Here is a 15,811-nt window from a genome sequence, read left to right as displayed (position 1 = left end):
CCAGACCGCGGCACCCGCCGCTCCCCGCACAGACACCGCCACCGCGCGCCCTCCCGGCCGCACACAAAGCACCGCCCCCGCCCCGCGCAGGCCCGCCCCGCGCACGCGCAACGCTTCCGCGCCCCGCGCGCCCCAGCCCGCCACCAGCCCGTGCGGGCCGCCCTGTTCCGGCATGGGCCAATGAGCGCAAGGGGGCGGTGCCTGGGGGCGGTGCGCGCATTGTTCACGGCGGGACCAGCTTCGCGCCCCGGGCGGGGGTCCGGTGCGCCTGGTCTGGGTGGGTTGGGGCCGCGGGCAGCGCGCGTGGGTCAGCAGAGCGCGGGCGGGTCCCTCGCGGGGAAGAAGGAGGCGCCTTGCCTCTTCGGACCTGGCGATCAGCAGTCGAGTCCCGCTTGGTCTCCGGGGTGCGCCTGGCCTCCTCCGAACTTCGTTTTCCGGGCAAAAAGCCATTGTTCTGCCCCGAAGCGGGGGGAAGTTGGGACGCGGCGAGGCGGCCGCTTCCTGCCTCTGTCCCCGAGGGGCGCTGCTTGGGGCGCGGAGGGCCCAGGCGCCCTCCGCATTTTTGAACTTGGTCTCCTTTGGTCTCGGGCAGTCGTACTATTTTGCGTGGGAGCAAAACGGGCTGGGGCGGGGGCGGGGAAGGAATGGAAGACAAAGTGCTGGGGGAGGAGGTGAGCGGCAAAAACGGAGCAGCCCAGCTTTTTATCTCAAAGGCGAGAGAGGAAAATGCATCTGGTGGAAATGAACGGCTCTTCGTTCTTTAAGTTGTGAAGAGTGGCACCCAACCCCCAAGTTTTAGGGCGTACGTAGGGGGAAAAGCAACTGCACCTTTTAAAAATCTATTTCATGATTTTAAGGAAATGAATGTGGAGGAGATGGGATCGGGATTTGAGGACATGTTTCTAACCTAGGACCAAGTCGTTAATGGGCCCGCTAGGATTTGGCAGTCCATGTCCTTTGGATCAATTGCATGCGGCAGAGAGGAGACGACCGGGTTTAGAGAAGGCGGTGGGCTGGAGTCCGGTGGGGTCATCTTCGGCAGCCACCCTTAACGCTGTTCAGATCGGTATTCCGTGAGCAACTCTTCCCTTAAATCATTTAGATCTTGAATCAGAGCAAGTCAAACTAGTAATAAAGGGGATATACGTTAGCACTTTTTTTTCGTATCAGTACAGTTTAACTCAAAATTCATTTTCTGGCTTTGTTTTTCCCTTGGACACAGCTGCAAAGTACTCTATGGGTTGAGTACGTCAAAAAGTCGTTTCTTGTTGCAGGAAACTGTCTCAATGTAATTTTGATCATTAAAACCATATTTATAAAGGATTCTGCAGGAGAAATGTATTTTTGTTGTTGTTTTAATAGGAAAGGCCTACTGTAGAAAATATGGAACTTCAGGAGCCCATCTTTCAATTTCTGGCATGTTCTTCAGTTTATTTGGTTAAATAGGTTACGTTCATACGATATCCTGGAGAGAACTTAAGTAACATTTGCAAACTCAGATATTATTTGCAAAGGAGGTGGGAAGAAGGAAGATTGCTTTTGGTGGGGGGTTGATTGCTTACTTGGGGGGGGCTGCAGCCCAGAATACCTGTTTTGGGATAAAACCTGCACTCCTGGGGTAGAGAGAACTGCGTACAATCTCTCTACAGCTCTTTTTGTATCTTCATCTTGTGGAGCCAGGCAGTAAATTGTGGAGCTGAGGCCAAAGGTGTATTTATTGTAATCCTACAAATAGCTGGATCAGTTTCAACTCACATTTCCTTGCAGAATTCATCTTGGGTGTGAGGTTTTTGCCCTGGAGGTTTCCAGTTTCCTCTTGATGATATATGTTATCCTGGGATACTTGCTTAATTTTTTTTTTTTTAAAAGAAAAGAAAGCTTAAAAAAGAGAATGTTTTCTTTCCCTAAGAAATAAGTTTGTCCAGAATGTGATCCTAACTCATTGGGGGAAAAAAATCAATTTCTTGGAAGGTTTAATACATACATTGTCTATCCAACTGGGGATGCCCAGTTTGGGTAAAATAACGTTTAGATAATTTATTGGGAGAAACAAATATGACCTATTTGACTATAATTAAATTATCAAAGTTTTGTGATCCAAAGTTTGTGAAGTGCTCCTTAAAAACAAAACCGGAAGTTGGCAGAATTGAGGAATGATTCCAGCTAATCCAATTGTGTCAAAACATGGGTTTGGGCCAAAGCTGATTCTGTTTTGACTGTCACATTTAAGAATTATTAAGACAAATTAGAACTAATTATTTTCTTATTCATTCAACAAATGGTTCCTCAGCATTTGCTGTCATCTAGACATGAGTGGATATAGTGCAGAGTCTGTAACAGCGCTGTCTAGCAGAAGTTTCAGAGAGGATGGAAATGCCTTATGTCCATGCGCTTCAGTGTGTCAGCCGCCAGCCATCTGTGGCTAGTGAACACTTGAAATGTGCTGCTGAGGAATTACTTTTTAATTTAATTTAATTTTAAATAATTTAAATTTAAATAGCCACGTGTAGCTAGTGGTTAAGTACTGGGCAATACAAGTCCTTAGGAATGCAAGGACTATACTTTAGACATTTTCAATGAAAGTAATGCAATTATTGATACTTAAGTTAATCCTGGAACATGAATAGTTTATCTACATTTCCATTTATACTTTACTGTTTATGAGAATGTTTAAAACATGTACAAAAAAGATATTAAAAAATACAGGCATACAGGCAAACATAAGTACTCTGTTTAATGCCACTTTCTTTCTGTGCAAGTGACAGTGCCAATGACAAATATTAAGTAATTAATGTCTGAAATACCACCAAGAAAGGTTAAATATTTTCATGCTGCTCTTGTGGATCTGAAAGCAAAGATACCGAGACAAGAAATGAATGATGTGACGGTATTATTCTCAAGTCAATGGAAAAGTCAGAAATTGAGATGAAGCCAATACCCTGGATCTGTCAGCTTTGGCAGTTAAAACTAAATAACACTGGCTACATCTTACAAAACAGTTTCAGGCCAGCTCTTAGTTTTTTTTACAAATACTGTCTCATTGCCGTAATCAGAGTTGGTTAAAAGGAGTAACTAACACCATCCACACTGGACACACGCTCAATGGTCTGCATGGGATAAACTCAGGATGTATAATACATTGCACAAACTTGAATATTTAATGTGATGATTTGTCCCCCAACCAGGTCCGCTCACATTTGCAAGCCTGAGGTATAACTTACAGGCTAGCTGTGTTATGTGATGCTGACTCTGTATATGCAATGGATAAATGTTATACATACGTGACACACAGTGTTTATGTATCAGAACTCAAGTAAAAATAAGCACAGTTAGGGCCCTTGCAGAAGTTCTCAAGCTTTCAGTTTGCCTAAGTATCCCCTGGGCACACAATGCAAATATTGAACCCTGGGCCCCACCCCAGACATCCTGACCCAGGAGACCCCCCCCCCCCCGAGGCCGTCTGCAGCTCACACTGTTTAGAACACTTCTTACAAAGGGCAGCCTGTCCCAGCCCTCATTTTACAGATGAGGGCAAGGAATCGTAAATTGCTTCAAGTCCTGAGGCTGTGGAGCCTGTTCCTGCCATTCCCCACTTGTGCCTGGTGGGGGCGGGCAGGCTACGTCTGGAAGTAGTGAGGCAGCCTGCACGCAGTAGGCCCTCCAGGGCTGCACGAGGCCCGCCCCAGGCCGCCTAGCCTATTGCATGGCCCCTAAACATATGCACAGACTGGACCCCCCTTGGATCCTGGGGTCTGGGGAGGTTAAGGAACGCTGTTGTAGGAGGTAGGGAACGACAATTAACCAACTCCTTTGCGATGTTGCTTTGGAGACCAGACCACAGCCCCCTGTGAGAGACCTCTGTTGTAGAAGGCTTTTATTTTAAAGAGTGTCATTTATTAATTTTGCAATCATATCAGTCCATGATTCCAATTTCTTACTATCAGAAACAGTGCAGTGACGAACATCTTTATTTTTTTTCTTAATTGGAGTATAGTTGATTTTTGATGTTGTGTTAGTTTCTGGTATACAGCAAAGTGACTCCTTTATACATATATGTATATATACACACACATATATATAAATACATTCTTTTTCAAATTCTTTTCCATTATAGTTTATTACAAGATATTGAATATAGTTCCCTGGGCTATACAGTAGGACCTTGTTGTTTATCTATTTTATATAGAGTAGTTTGTATCTGCTAATCCCAAACTTCTAATTTATCCCTGACCCCCCTTTCCCCTTTGGTAACCATAAGTTTGTTTTCTATGTTTGTGAGTCTCTTCTGTTTTGTAAATAAGTTCATTATATTATTTTCTTAGATTCCACATATAAGTGATATCATATGATATTTGTCTTTATATGACTTACTTCACTTAGTATGATAATCTCTAGGTCCATCCTTGTTGCTGCAGATGGCATTATTTCCTTCTTTTTTATGGCTAAGTAATATTCCATTGTGTATATAAACCACATCTTCTTTATCTGTTCCTCTGTCGATGGACATTCAGGTTGCTTCCATGTCTTGGCTATTGTAAATAGTGCTGCTATGAACATTGGGATACATGTATGTTTTTGAATTAGAGTTTTCTCCGGATATATGCCCAGTAGTGGGATTGCTGGGTCCCATGGTAACTCTATTTCTAGATTTTTAAGGAACCTCCATACTGTTGTCCATAGTGGCTGCACTATTTTACGTTCCCAGCAACAGTGTAGGAGGCTTCCTTCTTCTCCACACTCTTTCCAGCATTTATTATTTGTGGACTCTTTTTGTTTTGGCTATGTTTGGTCTTCGTTGCTGCGCGCGGGCTTTCTCTAGTTGCGGCGAGCGGGGGCTACTCTTCGTTGCGGTGTGCGGTCTTTTCATTGCCGTGGCTTCTCTTGTTGCAGAGCACAGGCTCTAGGCGCGTGGGCTCCGGTAGTTGCAGCACGCAAGCTCAGTAGTTGCAGCTCACGGGCTTAGTTGCTTTGTGGCATGTGGGATCTTCCCGGACCAGGGATTGGCAGGCGGATTCTTAACCACTGCGCCACCGGGGAAGTCCCTATTTGTAGAGTTTTTGAGGATGACCATTCTGACGGGTCGAACATCTTTTTTTTTTTGACTGCACCGTGTGGCTTGTGGGATCTTAATTCCCAGACCAGGGATCGAACCTGGGCCCTCTGCCATGGAAGCGCGGAGTGCTAACCACTGGACTGCCAGGGAATTCCCTGGTTGAATATCTTTATCTTTGCATGTGCAAGGTGCTGGCACATCTCTGGAACAGCATGTATTGTACTGATGCTGTATTGAAGGGCAATGGGTCTACTTTTTTTTTTGTTGGCTATTGCCAAAGTGTCCCCCAGGGATCGGCACTGATTTAGACTCCCACCCCAGGTAGATGGGGTTGCCTCTGTCCCCGAATTCTCAGCAACTCTAGGAGGTATAAGTCCATCTAGGCATTTCTGAAAGTATTTGATGCTTAGCTGGTTTCAGTGGTATTCTAACACAAATTAGTCACGTCTGTTACACATCCCACATCTGCTTTTTTTCAAACCTTTGCCTGGTGCGGGATTGTTAGAGTGTAAAAATGATTTTATGAGTGCAGTTTTCCAGTGTGAAATATCATACATTATTTTCTCAAATTTAACAATAAGTTACACTTAACAAAGTTTTAAAATTTAGGGTGAAGTCCTTATTTAAAAACCAATAATTAGCTTGGGGATTCAAAGCAGTAAACAAATACACATCGTGAGTTTGCTAATTGTTCTCCCCGGATGCTAAAGGCGATCTTGAGCATCCTCTATAAATCCTTTGGGCACCATCGATAAACCCAGCGGTTTCAGGAGTGATGGACCTGAGAACTGGGTTGCAAATCCCCCTGTGAATCAAATGCATGCTCTTGTTTACTCCCTTCATTTGCTGGGTTACTTCTTGTCTAAAAGAACCCAAACAAAGAAATGTCTGTCGCTCAGGTCACATGAAACAAGAGATTTTCATTACCCTCTTTAATCCTGCTGCTTTGGAGAGATAGTACGAAGATAAGTCCAAAGGACACATTTTCTATTAAAAAGTCATTTTCCTGCTTCTTGTTGGCAAAAATCTCAGTGATAATCAGAGGAACTGCATTTGGAGGCAAGGAATGTTAGAACCAAAAGGCACCGTGAAAATTCCGCTTTGCAGGTGAGCACAGGGTGGTCCAGAGGATGGCGGGAATGTCTAGTTTGACATGTCCAAGGCTGGGCCCCTGCTCATGCCGGGCAGCACCTTGCCAGCCCCCCAGCCTCCAGCTCTGCTCCTCCATCACCATAGGCCTCTGTGGCTCTTAACTGAGCAAGGAGAGTGGGACATGCCCCGGGTGCCAAAAGGTTCAGATGGATACTGAAAAAACTCCCTCCCCTCCTGTCCCCAGCAGTCTAGTTCTCCACTCTGGAAGCAACAAACTCAACCCCTTCCTAGGTTTTCTTCCAGGGTCTTTCTGTGCCTGAATCAGCAAGGATGCGTGGAGCGTTTTCTCCTGGTGCACCCTCCCGCTGGTTTCTTCTGGTCACACAAATGGTAGTGCACTAAGGCTGTTCTGCCTGCTGCTTTTTTTCCTTTAAGTTGTATGGCTCGAAGGTTGCTCCCCAACAAGTGGATAGACCTACCTTTCTCCTTTGAATCTCTCCATGATATTCTGTAGTTGCTGTATGGTAGTTTATATAAATAGATCCTGATTGACAGACGGTGAGTTGTTCCAATGTTTAGCTCTTGCTGCAAAGAGTAACATTTGTTTAAAAAATCAAGTTTTTCTGTTCTCTGGACTGTGAGAGGGATGCAGGCCTGCAGCAGAAGTGTCCATGATGACTGCAGAAACAAAACACTGGTTGAAATGCTGTTAATCTAATCACGACGCACGGCCAGGTGCTGGAGCCCGGCTCCTTTGGCTGGGCATGTCCTCACAGGTTCTGTGAGCATCTGAAATAACTCCCAATTATTTCAGATGACAGTGGTGACCACTGTCTTTTGAGGTATTTTCATAGAATATTCCTCTTCAGGGCTGAAATCTTCTATTATACACGTCCTGGCTATGTAAGTGAAAGGGGCTGCTATCGACATCACCATTTCATATTCCTTGGGGTTTAGTACAAGTTGCATCCTGCAGTCGCTGCTTTTTAGAGTCTCATGTCTTAGTGTGAATGCTGCTGATGGGAGCACGTGTCCCAGAATGAATGGCACCTCAATGTACCCACGACTTCAGTAGACAGAGTTGGACAAGATAGTGAGGGTGCATCCAGGTAGGAATTCGCAAGGTGAATTTTGGGTTCAGAGGTGGTCATGAGACCATGCACACAGCAAATATTTTTTAGTGGCTCTTTTGGCCTGGCACTGTGTTAGGCTACCCTGTAAGAGTGAGGAACAGGGCTGGCAGGGACCCCAGCCAGCAGTGACAACAGAGCAGGGCCCACGGCCTCATTTGGGGGGTGGATTGTATCAGGTAGGATCCTCCAGAGAAACACCGATATAGAAATGCCAATACCTAAAGAGATGGATTGCAGGGAATTGGCTTATGCCATTGTGGGCTGCCTGGCAAATTGGAAATCTTAAGGCAGGCCGTCAGGAAGGGCAGGCTGGAATTCATGTTCACAGGCAAGATTTCTTCTTCCTCAGGGAAACCTCAGTTCTCTTCTTAAGGTCTTTCAACTGATTGGATGAGACCCACACAGATTATCCAGGAAAATCTCCTTTACCTCTAGTCAACGGATTGTAGATGTTAGTCACATCTACAAAATACTGTTGCAGAAACACCTAGTGTTTGAGCAACTGGGGGCAATAACCCAGCCAGGTGGACACATAAGATCTCCAAGGTAGTATGTTATTATGTGAAAAATCTAAGCATGGAGCAATATTGTATGAGTTTCCTAGAGCTGCCATATAAGCTACCACAAGCTTGATGACTTAATAGAAATTTATTGTCTCAAGGTTCTGAGGGCCAGAAGTCTGAAATCAAGGTGTCAGCAGGGCCAAGCTCCCTTTGAAGGCTCTGGGGAAAAATCCTTTCTTGCTGCTATTAGCTTCTGCAGGTGGTTGCCTGCAATCCTTAGCATTCCTTGGCACAGAGACCATTCCATTCTCCTCCTCTATCTTCACATGGACTCCTTCCCTGTCTCTCTTCTGTCTCTCTGTGTCTCAAACCTCCCTCTCCTTTCTCTTATAAAGACATTTTAAATCTTCTAAGTCCAGTCATTGGTTGTAGGGCCCACCCTAAGTGCAGGATGCTCTTATCTTGACATCCTTAACTTAATCACATCTGCAAAGACCCTATTTCCAAATAAGGTCACGTTCACAGGTACTGGGGGTTAGGACTTGGACATGTCTATGTGGGGGCCATTATTTAGCCCTCTACAAATATATATGATATTACTTCTGTTGTGCAACCAAAAGGAATTTGTGTGTTGGTGCATGTGTACAAATCTTTTGAGAGGATACTCAAGACATGCATAACAGTGGTTATTTTTGGGGAGCAGTGAAGAGGTTTTTTTTTTTTAAGATTTATTATTTATTTATTTAATTATTTTTGGCTGTGTTGGGTCTTAGTTGTGGCACGTGGGATCTTCGTTGAGGCATGCAGGATCTTTCGCTGTGGCGTGCGGGCTTCTCTCTTGTTGTGGTGTGCGGGTTTTCTCTTCTCTAGTTGTGGTTTGCAGGCTTCAGGGCGTGTGGACTCTGTAGTTTGCAGCACTCAGGCTCAGTAGTTGTGGCACTCGGGCTTAGTTGCCCTGCGGCATGTGGGATCTTAGTTCCCTGACCAGGGATTGAATCTGCGTCCCCTGCATTGTAAGGTGGATTCTTTACCACTGGACCACCAGGGAAGTCTCTGAAGAGGTTTTTAATGATCAGTTTATGACCTTGTGAATATTTGAAAAATTTTACCTTGTGCATGTATAAATTTATATAAAATACTGTTTCCTGAGTTATCTAGCTTTTAAGCTCACGGATTACTTTGATCTTTGTTATAGTTTAATGTGTTTTTTAAAACTCAAATTTTATAAAAATTTTCTATAATAAAAATATTCAGGCCCTAGTCTCCCCTCAGTATATTCTGATTTCTTTATTGTGGAGAAATATTAAAGAAGATTTAAATAAAAAAGACTGTTTGTTGGGAATTCCCTGGTGGTCCAGTGGTTAGGACTCTGAGCTTTCCCTGCTGAGGGTGCGGGTTCGATCCCTGGTCAGGGAAATAAGATCCCTTAAGCCGTTATGCGTGGCCAAAAGAAAGACTGTTTATGAGCTGGAAGATTTGCTATTTTTAAGATATCAACATCCCCAACTCGATCTAAGGATTTAACACACTCGCAATCAAAATCTCAGCATACTTAAAAAAAAAGAAATTGACAAGCTAATTCTAAAAGGACCTGGAATCATCAAGACAATCTCAAGGGACTTCCCCTATGGTCCAGTGGTTAAGAATCTGTCTTGCAATGCAGGAGACACTGGTTCGATCCCTGGTCGGGGAACTAAGATCCCACATGCCGCAGGGCAACTGAGCCCGTGAGCCACAACTACTGAGCCCGCACGCTTTGGAGCCCGCGCACCACAACTAGAGAGAAGCCCGCATACTGCAACGAAGGGCCTGTGTGCCACAACTAAGACCTGATGCAGCCAAAAGTAAATAAATATTAAAAAAAAAAAAGACAATCTCAAAAAGAACAAGGTAGGAGGACTCACAATTCAAGGTCTGGCTAGTTCACTGCTGTGGTCCCACTGTGTAGAGAGGGCTCAGGCACAAAAGACACTCAAAAACTTGTTGAATGAAGAAGGTACTTCCTGCCACTCAAAGGTAAAGATGGCCAGGGAAGGACTTGGGTACAGTGGGGCTGCGGCAGGAGAGACTTAGAGGCCAGGGCTCATCCATGGGCTTGGTGGAGTTTGCCTCAGACCACCTGCCGTAGAGGCAGCAGCAGATTGGAGCTGACTTCTGATGCTTTCACTACATGCGGGACACATATCAACCTCATCCTCATCCTCACGTGGAGGAGACAAAGACCAGATACAGGGTCCATGGCTGAGATAGTGGTATGAGCAGTTTATGTACTGCCATGGGACCTGCAAAAGGATGGCAGGTGCAGTGTGTACCAGGGGACAGTGTGTACCAGGGATAGTATGTACCAGGGGACTATTCACCATGGGGCACTGTGTACCAGGGGATGGCATGACCCAGGGGCAGTGTGTACCAGGGGACAGCATGTACAAGGGGACAGTGTGTACTAGGGACAATGTGTATGGGGTGACAGTACATGCCAGCCTGCAGTCCAGCCCATTTACTTGTAGTGACATTAGCATGATTTCCTTCTGATCAAAGTTTATCACTCTTTCTGGTTTGAAAAATCCCATGAAAACATTCAAACATTTTTATGACTCTGACATGAATTGCCAAAATGTCCACGGAAAGAATTACCCCAACTTCCCGCATTCCCCAGGTGTACACAACCTCCCTCTCACTTTCACAGGCTCATTCAGGCCTTTTCAGCTTGATGACCTCCTGCGAGTACATGAGGGTTTCTTGGTTTATTTAATTTGTGTATTGTTCTTTAATTGTTTCTTGATTTAAATTCCTTCCCATCAGGGTATAAACCCTCAAGGGTGGGAATGGAATTGGTACGTCCCTAAATCCACCACACCACCTGGCACAGAACTGTAACCCCAGCCTTAGCCATAAAAATGAATAATTTGAAGGTAAGCATGGGGCAAATTCATCCCAGGAAAGAGCATATTAGTGATTTTAACCCCTCAAGTCCTCAATTAAATTAAAAATCAATTTAGAAGGCCCTGGTAAAAGTTGGGTGACTATGTGAAACCAGCCCTCATGCGCCGTGGGTGGGAATGCAAATGGCTTCATTGTTTCTGGAAAGTAATTTGCTAATGTGATTCCAGATCCTTAACACCAGTCACGCCCTTCTGTTATCCATTTGCCTAAGGAAAAAAAAATCAGAGATGTACAGAAAGATTTATTTATGTCCTGATTTGTTCACTGCGGTAGAGCTTATCATTAAATTGGAAATAGCTCAATGTCCATCAGCGGGCAGCTGACTTAAATGGAGTGTGCTGTGCTCGTCCAAGGAGATTCTCTATGATCCTTAAAATACAAGTTTTAGGAGATCTTTTTAAATGACATGGTGGAAACCATGTGTAATGTTAGGTTAAAAAATGCAGATTAAATAAACAGATGCAGTGTGGTCTCAATATTATAAAAATATCTATATAGATGCATCTAAAAAACGAGTGGAGAGAAATAATAAAAATACTTTATGTGAGATTAAAATTAGTTTTTTGATGCCTCTTGTCTATATTTTCCAAGATTTCTGTGATGAGTACACATTATGCTTATAGTCAGCATTTCTGAACTCAGATGCTCAAATTCGGACAGTTGGGTGGCTGGGTGGCAGGGTGGCAGGGGTGGGAGGGGGCAGACTCGAGAAGGACAGACTTTTTGAGTAAGAGAGGTAGAAATTATGAGAGGGAAGAAAAGTGAAGAGGTGCTGGTTTGATTTTTTTAAAATCGTTAAAAAATTGTGCACCAGAACAAAGAAGGCTGTGGCATCTTAATAAGTTACAGTCCGTCAAGGTTTTCTTTTCATGAATTTTAACGCAGGAGAGGTAGCATTAAAATGCAACAAGTAGCAGGACTTCCCTGGTGGTCCAGTGGCTAAGGCTCTGTGCTCCCAGTGTAGGAGGCCGGGGTTCGTTCCCTGGTGAGGGAACTAGATCCCACATGCTGCAACTAGCAGATTGCATGCTGCAACTAAAGATCCCGCACGCGGCGACAAAGATTCTTCGTGCCGCAACTAAGACCCGGCATAGCCAAAAAAAAAAAAAAAAAAAAAAAAAAAGAGCAGCAAGTGGTAAGTATCACAACTAGAAGAATTAAGGAGAGAACAGTTGCCGCTGAGACCCTCAGGTATCCTTCTGAGAAATCACAGACCCAGCGGGCATGAAACGGTGAGGCCTCAGAGGACCAGACCCTGGTACTTTTGGTGTCCTGATGGAGCATCTTGTTTCCCTGGCAGGATGTATCTGTATGCTTGGCTCCCTAGCCCTGGTTCTGGGGAGAGCACCCACCTCCCTTTGGGGTGCCAACCCTCACTCTCTCCGTGTGGTTGGGTGTGCGTTGGCTGTGGGGCTGGACATGCATCCTGGGAGTTTTTGCAGCTCCTGGCTTGGGGATGGCCGTGACTCAAGTTGGGGCAGTTACAGCCCTCCCCCGGCCTTCACCTAAGGACCCTGCGGGAGGGTCTTGCTTCCTCTGAGGTGGCTAAATTGGAGGGATGTTTGTCATGCCCTTCCCCCGCCACCCCTTGATAAGCGTTTCTACTGAGAGACACTGAAGCCAGCACACAGAGAAAGGCAGGCTAAGAAGGAGAGAATGAGAAATAGAGAAAAATAGAGAGAAACCTGGGACAAACCCAGAGTATCCGCCGGGGCCTTCCTAGTTGGGACATCCCTCTGGTGGTCCAAGCTAGTATGAACTGGGTTTCTGTCCCCTCCTGTCAACCCAAGACTCATTTCAACTTCCCATCAAACATTTGTAAAACTTGATGTTCTAGGCCACAAAGAATATCAAATTCCAAAAGTGGAAACCATATGGGCCCCATTCTCTGATCACGAGGTAATAAAACAGGAGACTAACCAAAAAGGGGGGCTGTCCAGAAAGAATCTAAACAAACACATCACAGAAGCAGACATCACCATCAACAGGCACCTCAGAAGATGCTCCATGTCACTGCTCATTAGGGACACACACGGTAAAACCACACCTCTGCCGAGCAGACACAATTTAGAAGACTGACAATAGCAAGTTCTGGTGAGGGTGTGGGGAAGCTGGAACCTGCGCACGCTGCTGGGGGGAAGGCAAGATGGTTCGGCCGCTCTGGGGATCAGTTTGGCGGTTTCTTAAAAGTACATAGACACTTACCATATGACCCGGAAATCCCCCTACGTATCTATCCAAGAGAATTGCAAACACATGTCCGCATGAATCCTGTATGTGAATGCTCAAGCAGCTTCATTCGGAATAGGCAAATGCCCGTCAGCTGGTAAATGAATAAACACGTTTTGGTACAACCATCCTAGGGACGGCTGCTCGGCAACTAAAAGGAAGGGATTACTGATGAAAGAAATAACACGGACGCGTCTCAACGTCTTACGCTCAGTGAAAGAAGCCAGACACAAAGGACTACATATATATGCTTTCTTTTCTATGAAATTCTAGAAAAGGCAAAACTTACAGACACAGGAAGCAGATCAGTGGCTGCCTGAGCCAGGGGTGGGGGCTGTCTGCAGAAGGCACGTGGGATTTTTGGCAGGATGCTCCCCAAACTGGACTGGGGATGTGGTCCTAAAGTCTTTCTTCACTGTCCTAGGATTTCCTCTGCCTCTCTCATGGGACAGCCATACAACAGAATGCCTTATGGTCATAAAAAGTGCTGTAGAATTTTTTTTTTTTCTTGTCCTGGGCAGACAGACGTGCTAAGTTTTTAAAAAAGCAGACTATAAAGCTATATACACAAAATGATTCCATATTTGTTAACTATGTCCACAAAAGGCTGGAAATACATTTGTCTAATTTTTGCTTATTTTTTAAAATCGTGTCTGCTCAAGGAATGTGTATTGCTTACATAATGAACAAATAGAAAAGGTATTTGTAAGGAAGCCTGGAGAGGGACTTCCCTGGTGGTCCAGTGGTTAAGACTCCGCGCTCCCAATGCAGGGAAGTAGATCCCTCATGCCGCAACTGAAAGATCCCGCACATGGCAACGGGGATCCCGTGTGCCGCAACTAAGACCCGGCGCAGAAAAATAAAAAAAAACCCAGAAAGTCTGGGGACCCTCCACTCTGGTCTTTTCTTCCATCATCTTCTGTATCCTAAAACTTAATTATGGTGGTGGTTGCACAACTGTATACATTTATCAAAACGGGTAGAACTGTTAAAATGGGTGTATTTTATTGTATTTAAGCTATATCCCCCAAAGCAGAAACTAGTGAAACTGGAGAAATCTGAATAAGGTTTGTGGATTGTACCAATGTCTATTTCCTGGTTGTGATATTGTGCTATAATTATGCAAGATATCAACTTTGAGAGAGGCTGGCAACCACCAGAAGCTGGAAGAGGCAATGAAGAGTCCTCTTCTAGAGCCTTCAGAGGGAATGTGCCCCTGCCGACACCTTGATTTCAGACTTCTGGTGTCTGGAGCCGTGAGAGGATAAATTTCTGTAAGTTTTAAGCCATGTGGTTTGCTGTACTTTGTTATAGCAGCCCCGGGAAACTCATACAGAGGACTTTGAGCCACTGATGGTAGTGACATTTGAATCAGTGTGGAGGGATGGTTAGGCAATGAGAGGTGTCAGACTAATTGGTAATCTTTTAGGAAAAAAAATAATAAAGTTGTACACTTTACACTGACACAAAAATTTTAAAAATATCAGATCGATAAAAGCTTAAATTTTTTTAAAAAGTAAGGCTATGACAGAAGAAAATATAGGAAAGATAAATTTGTTTACTCATGGAAAGTCCTTTCTAAGCATAATACAAATGTCATTAAAATAAAAAAGATGAGTAACTATAAAGATGCATTAAAAAGCAAATGCGGGAATTCCTTGTTGGTCCAGTGTTTGGGACTTGGGGCTTTCACTGCTGGGGCGCGTGTTCAATCCCTGGTCAGGGAATTATGATCTTGCAGGCCTGGTGGTGCAGTCAAAAAAAAAAAAAGAAAAAAGCAAATGCAGTGCTGAAGCTTGGTTGGGTCTTGCTTTGAAAAAGAAATTTTGGGGCTTCCCTGGTGGTGCAGTGGTTGGGAGTCCGCCTGCCGATGCGGGGGACGCGGGTTCGTGCCCCGGTCCGGGAGGATCCCACGTGCCGCTGAGTGGCTGGGCCCGTGAGCCGTGGCCGCTGAGCCTGCGCGTCCGGAGCCTGTGCTCCACAGCGGGAGAGGCCGCAGCAGTGGGAAAATTTGAATCTTGATTGAATATTAGATGAGATGGAGTATTATTTTTCATTTTCTCAGGTGTGATAGTGGTTTTGCAGCTAGGTAGGAGGCGGGCCTTGTTCTCAGGCAATGTATATTGAGGTGTTTAGTGGGGAAATGCCATCAACACCTACTTCTTTTCATATGAATCGGCAAAAACAAATTGGTAAAACAAATGTGGCAAAATGCTGAGAATTAAGTGGAGAGTACCCAGGTGTTCATGAGCTCTTCCTTCAACTTTGCTGTATGTTTGACATTTTTTATCATTAAAAGGTAGTGAGAAAAATGAAATTATAAGTGGACAGGATGTTAACATCCATGCTTTATTCTTTATAGAAATAAAAACAGATATACACTATAATATGTAAAATAGATAAAAAACGAGGACCTACTGTATAGCACAGGGGACTATATTCAATATCCTGTAGTAACTTATAATGGAAAAGAATCTGAAAAAGAATAGATATATATTTTTATGTATAACTTAATTACTTTGCTGTACACCTGAAACACTGTAAACCAACTGTACTTCAATTTAAAAACAGAAATAAAAAAAAGAGGTCCTGGGGATTCCCTGGTGGTCCAGTGGTTAGGACTGTGTGTTCTCACTGCCAAGGGCCCAGGTTCAATCCCTGGTCAGGGAAATAAGATCCCACAAGCTGTGCAGTGTGGCCAAAAAAACAAAAACAAAAACAGAGAGACTCCAAGAAAAAAATGGGCAAAGAGACAAATAAAGAGGCAATTTGCAGAAGAAAAGTTAAGAAAAAAAGTTAAGATGGTAAAGAAATACATGGAAAAGATGATCCCATCCTAGTAATAATCAAATAAATGC

The 15,811-nt window shown here is 44.4% G+C and overlaps 1 protein-coding gene across 1 annotated transcript in view; it reads right to left on the bottom strand.

Annotated features, from left to right (window-relative positions):
- Positions 1 to 223: 223 nt before the first annotated feature.
- The window catches only part of ENPP7 (ectonucleotide pyrophosphatase/phosphodiesterase 7), a gene marked incomplete at both ends in the record, with an annotated part of 44,673 nt that continues 29,085 nt past the window's right edge, over positions 224 to 15,811 (bottom strand). The window contains one exon of the mRNA XM_082860771.1: positions 224 to 597. Within this exon, the coding sequence (XP_082716897.1) occupies positions 224 to 597 (374 nt within the window). The remainder of the gene's footprint in view (positions 598 to 15,811) is intronic.

The sequence above is a fragment of the Leucopleurus acutus genome, assembly GCF_964270905.1.
Source record: "Leucopleurus acutus genome assembly, chromosome: 19".
Lineage (NCBI taxonomy): Eukaryota > Metazoa > Chordata > Mammalia > Artiodactyla > Delphinidae > Leucopleurus > Leucopleurus acutus.
This window is presented reverse-complemented; position numbering and strand designations above follow the sequence as displayed.